This window comes from Zonotrichia leucophrys, chromosome 1A (assembly GCF_028769735.1).
Source record: "Zonotrichia leucophrys gambelii isolate GWCS_2022_RI chromosome 1A, RI_Zleu_2.0, whole genome shotgun sequence".
Taxonomy (NCBI): domain Eukaryota; kingdom Metazoa; phylum Chordata; class Aves; order Passeriformes; family Passerellidae; genus Zonotrichia; species Zonotrichia leucophrys.
This window is the reverse complement of record NC_088170.1, coordinates 67,985,800-67,997,868: the sequence shown is the minus strand read 5'-3', so window position 1 is coordinate 67,997,868 and position 12,069 is coordinate 67,985,800. Positions and strand designations below refer to the sequence as shown.

The window sequence follows — 12,069 nt, the reverse complement described above, 5'->3', positions numbered from 1 at the left end:
CAGTGAGCTCTGTACCTCAATTTTCCTGTCTATAAAACAGAGCTCATAAATCTTGCCATCATTTACATAGTGTTTTGATATCAGGTTTCTCTCCAAGTCTGAAGTAACTGTAATTATTAGTCGTGGGACTGCTATTTCCCTTTGATTTCTCCCCACCTCCATATTCCGTGTGTGCAGCCCCTTCTTCAGGACAGGCTAAACCACCCTCGCTGGGATTACTCCATCACCTCTGATGGTGCAGCACAAAACCATTCATTTCTCCACTCTGGAGTCTAAAGTCTCTGAACTCCATTAGCCCAAGGGAGTGGTAGGCCCAAGCGTGCTCCGAAATGCCGATCTCCTGTTTTGATAAGTGAGCTCTAAAATCAAGATAAACAAGCTGCCCTATATACTGAACATGTCCTAATTGCACACTTGAGGCACGCCAGCCAATCCATGAGCGTGTGTCGCTCGCTAATGAATATTTGTACTTTTGGAAGCTTTCACATGTGGTGTTCCTTGCTGCTTCTGCAGTTCCGAGCAGAGTGGCTTCGAAGACCCTGTGCAGGAGGAGAACCTGGCTTTAGACCAAGAAACTCTGTAATTTAATTTCATGTGTTAGCTGGGCATGGTCACTCTTATTCAAATTGTATTAGCTAATACTTCTTTCAAACTGTTTACGCTGTGTGCAAAGTTGTGTTTAAAGCCCTATTAGCTAATACATCTCCTAGTCTAGACTTGGGGAGGGTTGACTCCCTGGAGAACTCCTTGCAGGATTTTGTTTACTTGCAGGATGTAGGAGAGGGAGGCATGGAAAGAAGGGGCAATGATGTTTGAAATCATCCAAATGGCTTTTGCTGTGCCAATATTTTTCTCTCAGTCCCTATCCTCGCTTTTATTATAGCTAGGAGTTTGTTTATTGAGAGATGGCTCTCCAGTTGTGAGGATAAATTTGAAACCAGGGGAGCACTGGCACCAACCACGGTCTTAGGCATTCAGCACTGGGAGCCAGGGCTGTCTCTGGAATGGGGAAGACACAGAAGAAGCATTTGACTTGGGTATGGCAAGTCTGGCAGGAGCCCCAGGAGACTTTCACTGAACCAGAAACACATCATGAGCCAAAGAGAAAACTTCCTTGGTGAGAGATAACAGTGGGGTTTTGGATGTTCCCCACCAACAGGAGAAGGAGGCTGGTTTTGATGCGTAGGTTGCTCCCAGGATGGCCTGATAGTAGAATTTCCTTCCTTCTGCAAGTCACACACAACATAAATCAAGACTCTTGTACTTGGACTCACAGTCTAGCACCTCACTGACACATATACAGAGCCTGAGCCCCACACTGGGTACCTGAAGCAATCACTGGGACATTTGCAGTGTGAATTTCTTCAGTGTTGCTGATGGAAGAATCATCTATCACCCTTTAGATTTCATTCTTTGATTTTCTTCTCCTGTTCACTCATAGAAGGTGTGATGCTGCAGCTGGGGGTTAGGCAGGACTACCAAATTCATTGCTCTTTTTTCTTTTACCAAGTATGTTTTTACTGTAACTCACCATAGTTCTGATTTTGTAGTGCAAGTGTCATATCTTGTGAGAAAAAACACCATTATCTCAGCCAGACATTACATACTGTATTATTCCAAGCCTTTCTCAAATTATGGCTTGGAATTTTATTGACTTGAAATCCAGACAATGTCTCCAATCGTAGTGATACTGCCTTTGGAGTTGTAATAAGCTCTAAAGTTGAACTCAGAATTCACATTGACAATGGAGCCAGACATTCCTGGTTCTCAGGAGTCGCTGCAATTTGATTTTTGTCATGGTTTCTCTACTGATGTCTCAATTTTTTACCTCCTTAAATGATCCTTGTCCCTGGAATGTCCAACCTTTCTTTAAATCACCCTCTTCTTACAGTCCTGTCACAAATCAATCACACTCCCACAGTTACCATTCAAATATAAATAAATTAGTTAAATCATTTACCAAACTGTGGTAAAACAAATCAACCTATCCTGTGTTTTCTTTGAGGTTTTGGTTGGTTTTTGGGTTGTTTTTGTTCTGTTTTTTTTAAAACATCCTTTTCCTTCTCTTTATGTTTCTAACCTAGAGCCTTGTAGTAAGAGTTTTTTCTGGCTTGTCTGTGAAATTGCATGCACATCAATAACACTGTGTATCAACAGTCATTAATAAAGGCTGGGTCCTCTATGTATCCCCCTTCCTGGGCAGGATTGTTCTATACAGTGTATTTACTAGAGCTACATCCTGTCTACTTCAGCTACTCGAGTAAGTAGCAATATTTTAACTGCTGAGTGTATAGTGTGCGTCATTTATTTGTCCTGACTAGATCCACTGCTGATTTCATAAACATTTGGGCAAAGAAATACCAAACTAGCAAATATTTGCAGAACCCCCTAATGTAGGACCTTAACAGGATGATATGGTCTCTCAGTTTGAAGATTAAAATCAGTGCTGTTCACAGCTGATTAACTTTCCTTTCTAATATTTCCCACAAATTGAGCGAATGCAATAAAACTTAACGAAACAAGGTTTAGTAAAGGCACAGAGAATATTTATAAGACAGTGAGGTACAGACTGGCTCAGGGTGTCCTGGCATTCACTCTGTAATGTCTCTGTGCTTTATCCTGTAAATGGATGGGTGCAGCAATGACAGCAGGGCTTGTGTGGGGTTGAAACAGCCTCTTTGGTGACTCCAGGCTGACATGAATTAGCTGCTCTATATTTTCTTTCTCTCTAATGGGTGATTGATCATTGCTTTCTCTCCCCTCAGCTCTAACAATTCTCTGTGTTGCTCCTACAGAGTCATCAGCAAAGTGGTGTCAGCTCCAGAGGCCAAAGCTTCCACTCCGGCAGCACGGCCCAAAACGCCTCCGCCTGTGCCGTCACCGGTGCCAGCTCCTGTTCATGTCACCCCTCCTCCAGCTCCAGCTCCTCCTCCTCCACAGGCCACCATCTCTCCTGTCCTCATCCCACCACCCTCCCCGGCCGTGTCAGCAGCTGGGGGCTCCAAAGCTCCCGTTCGGAGCGTGGTGACCGAGACCGTCAGTACTTACGTGGTAGGTGACACATGCCACGCTCTGTCCCATGCCAGGGGCATTCCTCCCTGGAATTGGAGAGCTCCTGGGTGGCTCATTGTCTCAAACTGATGACACTGGAGTCCTGATGTTGCTCTCTGTTGAACTGCTGTTTATCCAGCCCTTGTTTCCACACACACGTTTGAGGGGTTAATAATTTAATTGAAACCCTACAACTTGGACTGAATTTTTCGTTGGTTCCCAGTTCCAAATTTAAGTTCCTTCTAACAAGACCAACAATATCCTATATGGTATTTTCTGCTAACTGAGCTAGAGTTGATGTTGCTCTCTGTTAAACTGCTGTTTATCCAGCCCTTGTTTCCACACACATGTTTTGAGGGTTTTACAATTTAATTGAAACCCTACAACTTGGACTGAATTTTTCATTGGTTCCCAGTTCCAAATTTAAGTTTCTTCTAACAAGTCCAGCTATATCCCATATGATATTTTCTGCTAACTGAGCTAGAGCACTTTTTTTGGAGGTAGAGGTTTTTTATAAGTGCTTTCAAAAGTACTGAATTGAAACCTCAAATGTCAGACTCACCATAGATTTTGCTGTCAGTCGGGTAAAGTACAAAACCCTCATACAACATCAAGAACTTGACTTAGCCCTCATTTGAAATGTGTAGAGTCCACTAATCTCTTTCCTGGTTTCCTCGACATACAGAAATTGCAGATGTTTGTGCATCTCAGAAGTCTGTAGATTGTTCATTAGTCTGCACTTCATTTGTGTGTTTGACACGTGCTCTGAGCTTGGCCTGTGTCTGGCAGCATTCTTCATTTTTTTAGAAAAGTCTCTTGAGTAACATGGTGTAGGAACTGCATTCCCTAAAAGAATGTGGATATATGTCTGGGTAGGACAAGGCTTGCTGTGCTGCTGAGAATTTCTGCTTTAAGTGCTGTGTGAAATGAAGTCCCGAGCATTCCTGATGCTTGAAAAGCAGCACAAGGGTAGCAGTGTTGTTATCCTCCCTGTCCTGGCTGAATTCCAGCTTGATTGGTGACACCTTGCTTAGCTGCAGTTTAAAAATCTCACCATTTAAAGCACCTAAAGCTTACTTTTATTACAGAGTTTGCCGTGCTTGAATTGCAACATATGCATGATTTTTTTTTTATTTTTATGAATCTTGATTTAATATTGATTTCTAATATAAATCCACCCTGCATTTCTAATGGAAAGGTGCTTCCCTGCTGGACTTAAACTGCTGTATCATGTTACTGCTCTCTATTTAAACAGCTGCTACATTTCACTCCTGAGTTAGTTACAGCACTGGACAACGTCACACAGGCTCTGCATGTCCTTAGGGTGCAGGACACAGCCTCACCTCTGGTATCACAGTGTAAGCCCACAGTCACTCTTATTATTGCAGTCACTAGTATTGTTGTCATTGATATTATTACAGTAGTGCTCAAAGGTTTCAAAATTTACTTTAAGAGAAAAACATTTCCTAAATGCTCAACTACATCCCATGTAGTATTTTTTTTCTGTAATTGTGAAAAGAAATTGAGAGATTATGTTAGTTTTAAAAAGAAAAACCTAGTACTTGCCTGGGTACTTCCAGTGGTAACACACTTAGCACCTTTATGGAGAATTCAGAGGATATGGAGGCTCCAGGTCATTTTTGCTTTTCACAGACCCATAGATCATCACGGAATAGTTTGGGTTGGAAGGACTTAAAGACCATTTTGACCCAACCCCTCTGCCATAGGGAGGGACACCTTCCACTCAACCAGGTCATTCAGAGCCCCATCCAGCCTGGCCTTGAACAGTTCAGGGACAGGAAGTCCACCACCTCTCTGGACAACCTGTGCCTCACCACCCTTATTGTAAATATTTTTTTCCTAATACACAATCTAAACCTACCTCCCTTCAACTTAAGACCATTCCCTCTTGTCCAATCACTCCAGGCCCTTGTGAAAAATGATGTTTTACAACATTATAGGTGGAACTGAGGCTTTACTGCATTAGGACCCAGCTATGGGCACGTGCAGGGAGACACCTGATGTGACAGATTTGTAAATCAAAATGCTCAGAGAGAGGTTGGGGAAGAAGAAAATGATTAATAACTATTAGCCTCTTGTATAAAGGAAATCCAGGAGACAGAATCATTTTGCTCAGATCACATGGGAAAGCTGTTCTAGAGATAAGAGTGGAGCCAGTGTGACAGAGGTGCCCAACTCCCTTGTGCAGGGGAGGAGAGGAGAGTGATTTTATAGTTCAAACCAGAAAGGATACACATCTCCCTGTTGGATAGCATCTCAGTGCATGTGCTCTGCTCATTAGCTCTCAGTGGTTTGTACTAACACAGCAACCAGCAATCCCACTCTGTGCCTCCTTGCATGACCCTTGGCTCATTAAGGAATGAGAAGTTATGCAATATTTTTAATATCCTTATTCAGCAGCCCAAGTTCTTGTTTAACAAACAGGCAGAGGTTTCTGTGATTATAGACCACCCTGCCCCTCTCCAGTCCCTGAGAGCCTGAGGCAGGCGTCCTGCAGGGGAAAAAAAATACCTGAAAAATTAAGTTTGGAAAAGTTAGGGTGTCTGTTTTCTGATGGAGCAACATCTGGCAGTGCTGCCCACACCCAAAACAGGCAGCCTCAGAAATGAGGTGCCTGTGCTGGGGGATGATGGGGGTGCAGCCAGGTGTTCAGGTAGGTTTTGTAGCCCTCAGCCCAACATCCCACAGCATCCCTTCTCTGCAGCGCTGTGGCACAGCATCCCCTCTCTTCCCAGCAGGGTTATCCCACCAAAATGCCTCTGCAGCTCTTCACTCTGAGCCAGACACTTCATGTGGGGAGCAGATGCTTCTCCAGCAACTTAAAATGACTTTGCAGATGTGAGATTAGATGGTAGATAGGAATGATTATTGCAATCAATCAGCTTGGAAATTGAGTTAATTTTGTGATGGTGCCTACTCCATATCTCTGTTGGGAAGGGGATTGTTCCCTGGTTAGTATTCCTGGGACTTGTAGTTTTGAGTTTTAAACCACAAAAACATTCAAGGCTTTAAGAAGAATCAGGGAAGAGTGATGTGTTGGTTGCAGCTCTGGTACATTCCTATTGATTTTTCAGGAAGTGGTGTAAGATGTACAGACCACCGTGTAGTGGCTTTTTTTTTTTACTAAGAACATTTGGAGCTTTTCATCTGCTACTTTTTAATATTGTGTTTGTAAGCTGTACAGATAGCACAAAGTTATTGCCTGAGATATGTGTAAATGCACAAAAGCTGAGAACAAAACAATTTCTGCTTTTGAGATTCAGCGATAATGTGCAAATCTTCATAAAGGAGTGATGGAGTCAGGGTAATGCCCCAGACATTTTGTACTTTGTGCTGTTAATTGCACTCCTTTAGGTGGATTCTGTGACATTTTGCGTGTATGTTTTTAGCAAAGAGCTGCTCAAGAACCACTGGAAATCTAAAAATACAAACAATGGGTCGACCAGGATATAAACATTAAAAAAAAATGCATATGATGAACCCGGTGAGCAGCTGCCCAGTACTGTAAATGATCTGCCTTTCTTGTTTCATTTACCCTTTAGTAAATTGTACTGCGACATAAATGTCATAAGGGGAATGGAAAGTTACTCAGTAACAACTTTTTTTATATCCTGATCTTATCAGCTCGTTGGAGTTGAAGACTTTGGCTAATAAGTAATGCAGCAATATATACACACGGCGCTGTATATTTTACATGCACATAAGAACTGTTATCTTACGCAGGAGGCTGCCGTGGCTCCTGCTTGCCATTAACAGGGTCGAATTTTAAAAGTATAGACAGAGAGGGAATTGTGTCCTTAAGCCCTGGCTCTGTGTGTGAATGCCTGTGCTTAGGTTGGGTGGTGTAACTGGCTTTACTGGTTTACAGGACAATGCAGGAAAATACATGATTTTGTCGTCATGAGCAGTGTAGGAAAATCAATTAAGACGTAACACTGAGCTCTCATGATCAGAGAATTCACACATAACAACAGGGGCTGCTGAATGGCTTAGCCAGATAAGCAAGAAACATTTTTTTTGGTGGTTTTTTTTTTTTTTTTAATGTCAATTTTCCTGCCTGCTTAGCCCTGAAAACCAGCTAACTTTGCTTTTCTTTGCACCAGATCCGAGACGAGTGGGGTAACCAGATCTGGATCTGTCCTGGCTGTAACAAGCCAGATGATGGCAGTCCAATGATAGGTTGTGATGACTGCGATGATTGGTATCACTGGTAAGTTCCTCTCATCCATCCTGCTCTGCCAGTGCCTGGCAGATTGGGGCTATATTATTAAAAAACCCTTTTTTTTTTTCTAATAGTTCATGACGTTGGGAATATTTAAATAGCTTTACTGTGTCCAATTTAATAATCTGGAAGATATTTTTATCTCTGTTGCTCTGAAATTTGAAAAGGCAGATTTTAAGCTGTGAAGGAGAGTTACTTTTTAATTAATGGGCATTGGTGATAACGGTTGTTTTTGAAACTGCTGGGAAATATTGCTGATTCCGGTAATTTTGTGAGAACTACAGGATTATGAGCACAGTGTATACAGATAGACAGTTCAAATTATGAAGCATTGTATGAACAGTAATATAAATGTCAGCTCTTATAAAAAGGTTAGGGGAAATTAATCACTTTTTAGGCGATTTTTTTTAAAAGCTACATAAAATCATAAGGGATTTTTGCAGATGCATTAAAGAGGCATTTGAAATTATTTTAAATCTAGTCTATTACACCTGAAAGTGCACTTATATTTTCTACTAAAACAACACTTTTTATCTGAGTATCCTTTTGATACTTCGCTTTTGTTTCAAAGCAAGAGTTCTTAGGTTTTGATCATTATGTTTGTTAAGATAATTGCTGTATTAATTTGAAGCCAGATCCAGTCTCCCACTGGCAAGTTGCATCTTTTGGAGTAAGACACAAGAGCAACGTTACCCCACTGAGATGATGTGATATTTTCCTGTCCTTCACAGGCCTTGCGTTGGGCTTACGGCTGCACCCCCAGAAGAGATGCAGTGGTTCTGCTCCAAGTGTGCCAACAAAAGGAAGGATAAAAAACACAAGAAGAGGAAGCACAGGGCACACTGAAGGCTTGGCAGGGACTGAAATCGTGCGGTCACCGCGGCACCTCCCGCCCCGACTCGGCTGCAGGAGGGATCACCCTGCCAGGGTCGTTTGTGTCCCTGCAGTGAATCAGGGGCGAGGAGATGCCCTTGCTCAGGGGCTGTTGGGTTTCACAGACTGTCCGAGCCCAGGGCATTGGATTTTGGTACATTCTGATGCTGTTTCTTCCCCCTGGCAAGGGGAGTTTGCACAGAGCGCCGTGAAGGCTTCGGTGGTTCCCGGGACCGCTCCGCTCCTGTGGCTCGGCAGCAACGCAGATGAATGTTGTAAATACAGATATCTGTCCTATTCTTTCTCGATTTGTTATTAATCCCTCTGAAACCTTTGCAGTAAGGTGCTGAGAGGAGGAGAAAATGTAAATTGCAGTAAGTTGTAAACTGAGACAACCTTCTGGAATGATTTCTGTAGTCTGGATACAGTTCAGCCTCGACTCTTGCTGAGCCAGATAATCATAATGTGGAAATAAAAAGTGGCTGGTAAATATTTTTGTGATGAGAATATATGAAGCTTTTTTCCTTGATTTTTAGTACTAACATAAAATAAACATGTTCAAGCTTTTGTGATATATCTTCTATTTTTTAAAAAGAAAAGTTTCTATTGTGTCAGTTTGTTTCTTCCGTGTGAATTTCTTTTGGTGGACCTGTAATATATTTTATACATTGATTTTTAGTTTATTGTTTTGTTTTTGGTTTTTTTTTAAGTCTTTGTCAACGTAACTTTTCATTGCTTGTACATTTCATCAGTGTGTAAAAACACTTCCCATTAAAAGATTTTCACACGTGTAAATAGCTGATATTTATAAATAATTTTTTTTAATTATTTTTTAGGGCTTGAGGATTTTTGTTGTCGTTTGCCCGAGAATACAAACCTAGCAGCTACTAAAAGCCCGTGTGACAAACGCCTGTCCTCATGGCTGTGAGGGATTGGTGAGCTCTGTCCCAGCTGTGTGTGCACGAGGAGGTGGCCAGCACCATAATTAGGCCTTGATTCAGATACTTAAACATGTGGTAACTTCTTAAGAAGTGAGTAATCCTATTGCCTTCAAGCAGCCTGTTCCCACACTTGGTTATACATGTGCTTAAATGCCTTCTGAATTGGGAGCTTAGGCCAGGGGGGCTCTGCACTTCTGGTGGCAGCTACAGCGTGTTAATCTGTAGCTGGAATGGACTTTTTTTTTTTTTTTTTCATTTTTCTCCTTTTTTTTAAACAAGTGGTTAGTGAGTTTGCCAAAAGCATTGTATTTAGGTAGAGGAGATGCAGGTGTGTTCCTCTGCTTTGTGTATCCCCTTGGAAAGACCAGTAAACTGGATCCCAGACACATTCCCCCTTGAAAATGTGAGGGGAAGGTGCAGAGAAAGTGAAATAAAAGTCAGTGTTAGATATTGTGGTGCAATGGGTCTCAGAGCTAAATAAGAATAAATCTTGAAAACAATTCATGCCTTTTGTTTTCTAATCAATTTTAGATTGCATTGGTTAATTTGGGGATATTTGTATTTTAAACCAATGCAGTGAGAACGTCTGATGTTGGAGAAATTTGACCCTTTAGCCTGTTGTGCAGATATTAAGAGTTATTTTTTAAATGCATCCAAATTGATATTAATGAGAGTGAATTAGTCATGTTTTTAAAAGTACCAGTCTAGTTAGGGAAATGAGGCTTTGCTGATAGAACTGTTAAATTGCAAATCAGTGGTGATATGGATGAAATTGGTTTATTAAAAGTGCACTGTTACCTGCTTTGTTCAATGCCATCTCGTTTCTATTCCGTCCCTGTTAATTACCAGTCAAGAAAGTTCTTGGATTTGATTTTTTTTTATTCTATTTTATTTTGAATTGTTGGATGTTGCAATGCTGATTTTTGGTTTTTTCCACATGTAATGTGCAGACATACAAAATACGCTGTCTTTGGTCATTTCTGGTTGCAATAATAAAGAAATTAGCTTTTGGTAAGTTGTTTATGCATTTCCTCCTCCTCTTCATGAATCAGAACTTCTCACATGTAATCAGCTGAATTACTCAGGATGCCATGGGAGGGCTGAACTTGCCCTGTTGGATGGCTGTTCAGTTCTTTCTCTGCATGCTTGGCCTTGCTGCTGCTGGGTTGGTTTCTTAACCTGGCTTTTATGATTTTATAAATGACCCCTGTGGCAATAAAACCAAAGCATCATTTTCAGGAGGCTTGTGTGGCTGAGGGGATTAGTAACAGGAGAAGGGGCCCTTCACCTCCGGGTCATCAGTTTGAAGCCACGCTTGGTGCTGAGCCTGCCTCCCTTTCACTTACGCTGCTGTGGATCAGGAATCAGTGGCATTAATGAATAATCATTTCAGAAATGGTTATCCCTGAGCAGTGTGTGTGACTTGGACCTTCTTTACAGCCCCTGGTCCCACCCAGCCCTGGGCAAGCCCAGCTCCTTCCCCAGACTTTTGTATTTGCTGCTGATAACTTCAGAGGCTGGATGTCTTCTCCATAAACTTTGTGTATGGAAAATGAGGGAGCAGTTGGGGCTGCTCCCTAGAGTCACTGCTTGATTTTGGGGTTGGGATTTTGGGTCCTTTTATGATTTGGTGGTGTGTTTTGGACACCACCATCCGTGAGAAGAGGGCACAGTGGGTGGGCTGCAGGTTGGTTTGCTTGCCGTGGAAGAACATCCACGTCTCTGAATGGTTTTCCTGCCTTGAAATGCAGCTTCATCAAGGGAAGCATCAGTGGAGAGTTGGAATAGAACTGGTGTAAAGTTTAGAAAGTAAAGAATTAGAGAGTTTTCAGTGAGGAGACAACTCACCAGCTGCTACACTTAAAGAGTAGACAGGTACAGTTTTCCCCCTTTATAGATGCACTGTGTGTAGTGGATTTAAGCAGGACAGTGAGGATGGGTCGTAAATATTCAAGAAAGGAGCACAAAAACTATTCCGTGAGAAAAGCTTGTTGAATCCTGCCGTTACTCTGGGGCCAGATTTTTATCTGGAGTCAGTTGGGAGTCAGTTGGAGCTGTGTCAGTTTACAGCAGCCCAGGAGCTGCCCACTGGCACGGCCGGTGTTGGGGCTGGGGAGCAGCTCTGTTTGGAGGATTTTTCATCTTTTTATCCTTTTTATCCTTCTCATCTTTTTTATCCAGGGCAGCCAGTGCCTGTAGGTTGCTATGCTGGGTGCTGGCTGTGAAGCAGGTTAGTCATTAGGCAAAATTGCAGTTTGTTAATGAGTTTTGCATCCAGAAAAAAACATAGAGCTGATATCGAGACAGTAAGCACAAAATTCAGAAATGGAAGAAACTATCTTGACTGCTGATTTTTATTGGAGGACATGGATATAAAAGCAGAGCATCCATCCCTATAGTAATGGGAATGCCCTTTTCCCAAGATAATCTTCCTTTGGTGCTGTATGTTGTGCTCAGAGCATCATTTCTCTGCTTGACAAGGTGTTTCTCTTCTAAAGGTGTCCACAGCTAAGTACAGTGAGGATCTTTATGCTCTGCAACTGATTTGTGATTCCAAATGTCCTGGAAGAGAAAGGGAATTAAAAAAAAAACCCAAATCGGAGGGTATCAGAGCCTGCTGACTTTGTCTGGGCTTTAGAGAGATAAAATATAGTGTATTACTTCACTGTATCACCTAAACCTTCTTTGTTCTCCTTTCAATAGGACGATTAAACAAAGACCTACTAACCAAATTAAAGTATAAAATGAACGCTGAGATATGGAAACCTTGCCAGGAAGAATGTTAATGAATGAAGTTCACTAAAGGCATGCTGGCTAAGTTTTCAATACAAATAGTTTTATGGCCAATCTCTTTAGATCATAGCAGTTTTCTTTAGAAGTTTTAAGTCTCAAAAGTAGATGAGTTTCCTTCACTGGGGAATGAATTAGATAATGCTCTGAATAAACTCCCTCTTCACCATC

The 12,069-nt window shown here is 41.8% G+C and overlaps 1 protein-coding gene across 1 annotated transcript in view; it reads left to right on the top strand.

The window, feature by feature from the left end:
• The window catches only part of TAF3 (TATA-box binding protein associated factor 3), a 114,127-nt gene extending 105,361 nt beyond the window's left edge, over positions 1-8,766 (top strand). Inside the window, exons 5-7 of the mRNA XM_064703056.1 lie at positions 2,796-3,051; positions 7,176-7,282; positions 8,026-8,766. Of these exons, the coding sequence (XP_064559126.1) occupies positions 2,796-3,051; positions 7,176-7,282; positions 8,026-8,140 (478 nt within the window). The 3' untranslated portion in view covers positions 8,141-8,766. The remainder of the gene's footprint in view (positions 1-2,795; positions 3,052-7,175; positions 7,283-8,025) is intronic.
• Positions 8,767-12,069: the final 3,303 nt, after the last annotated feature.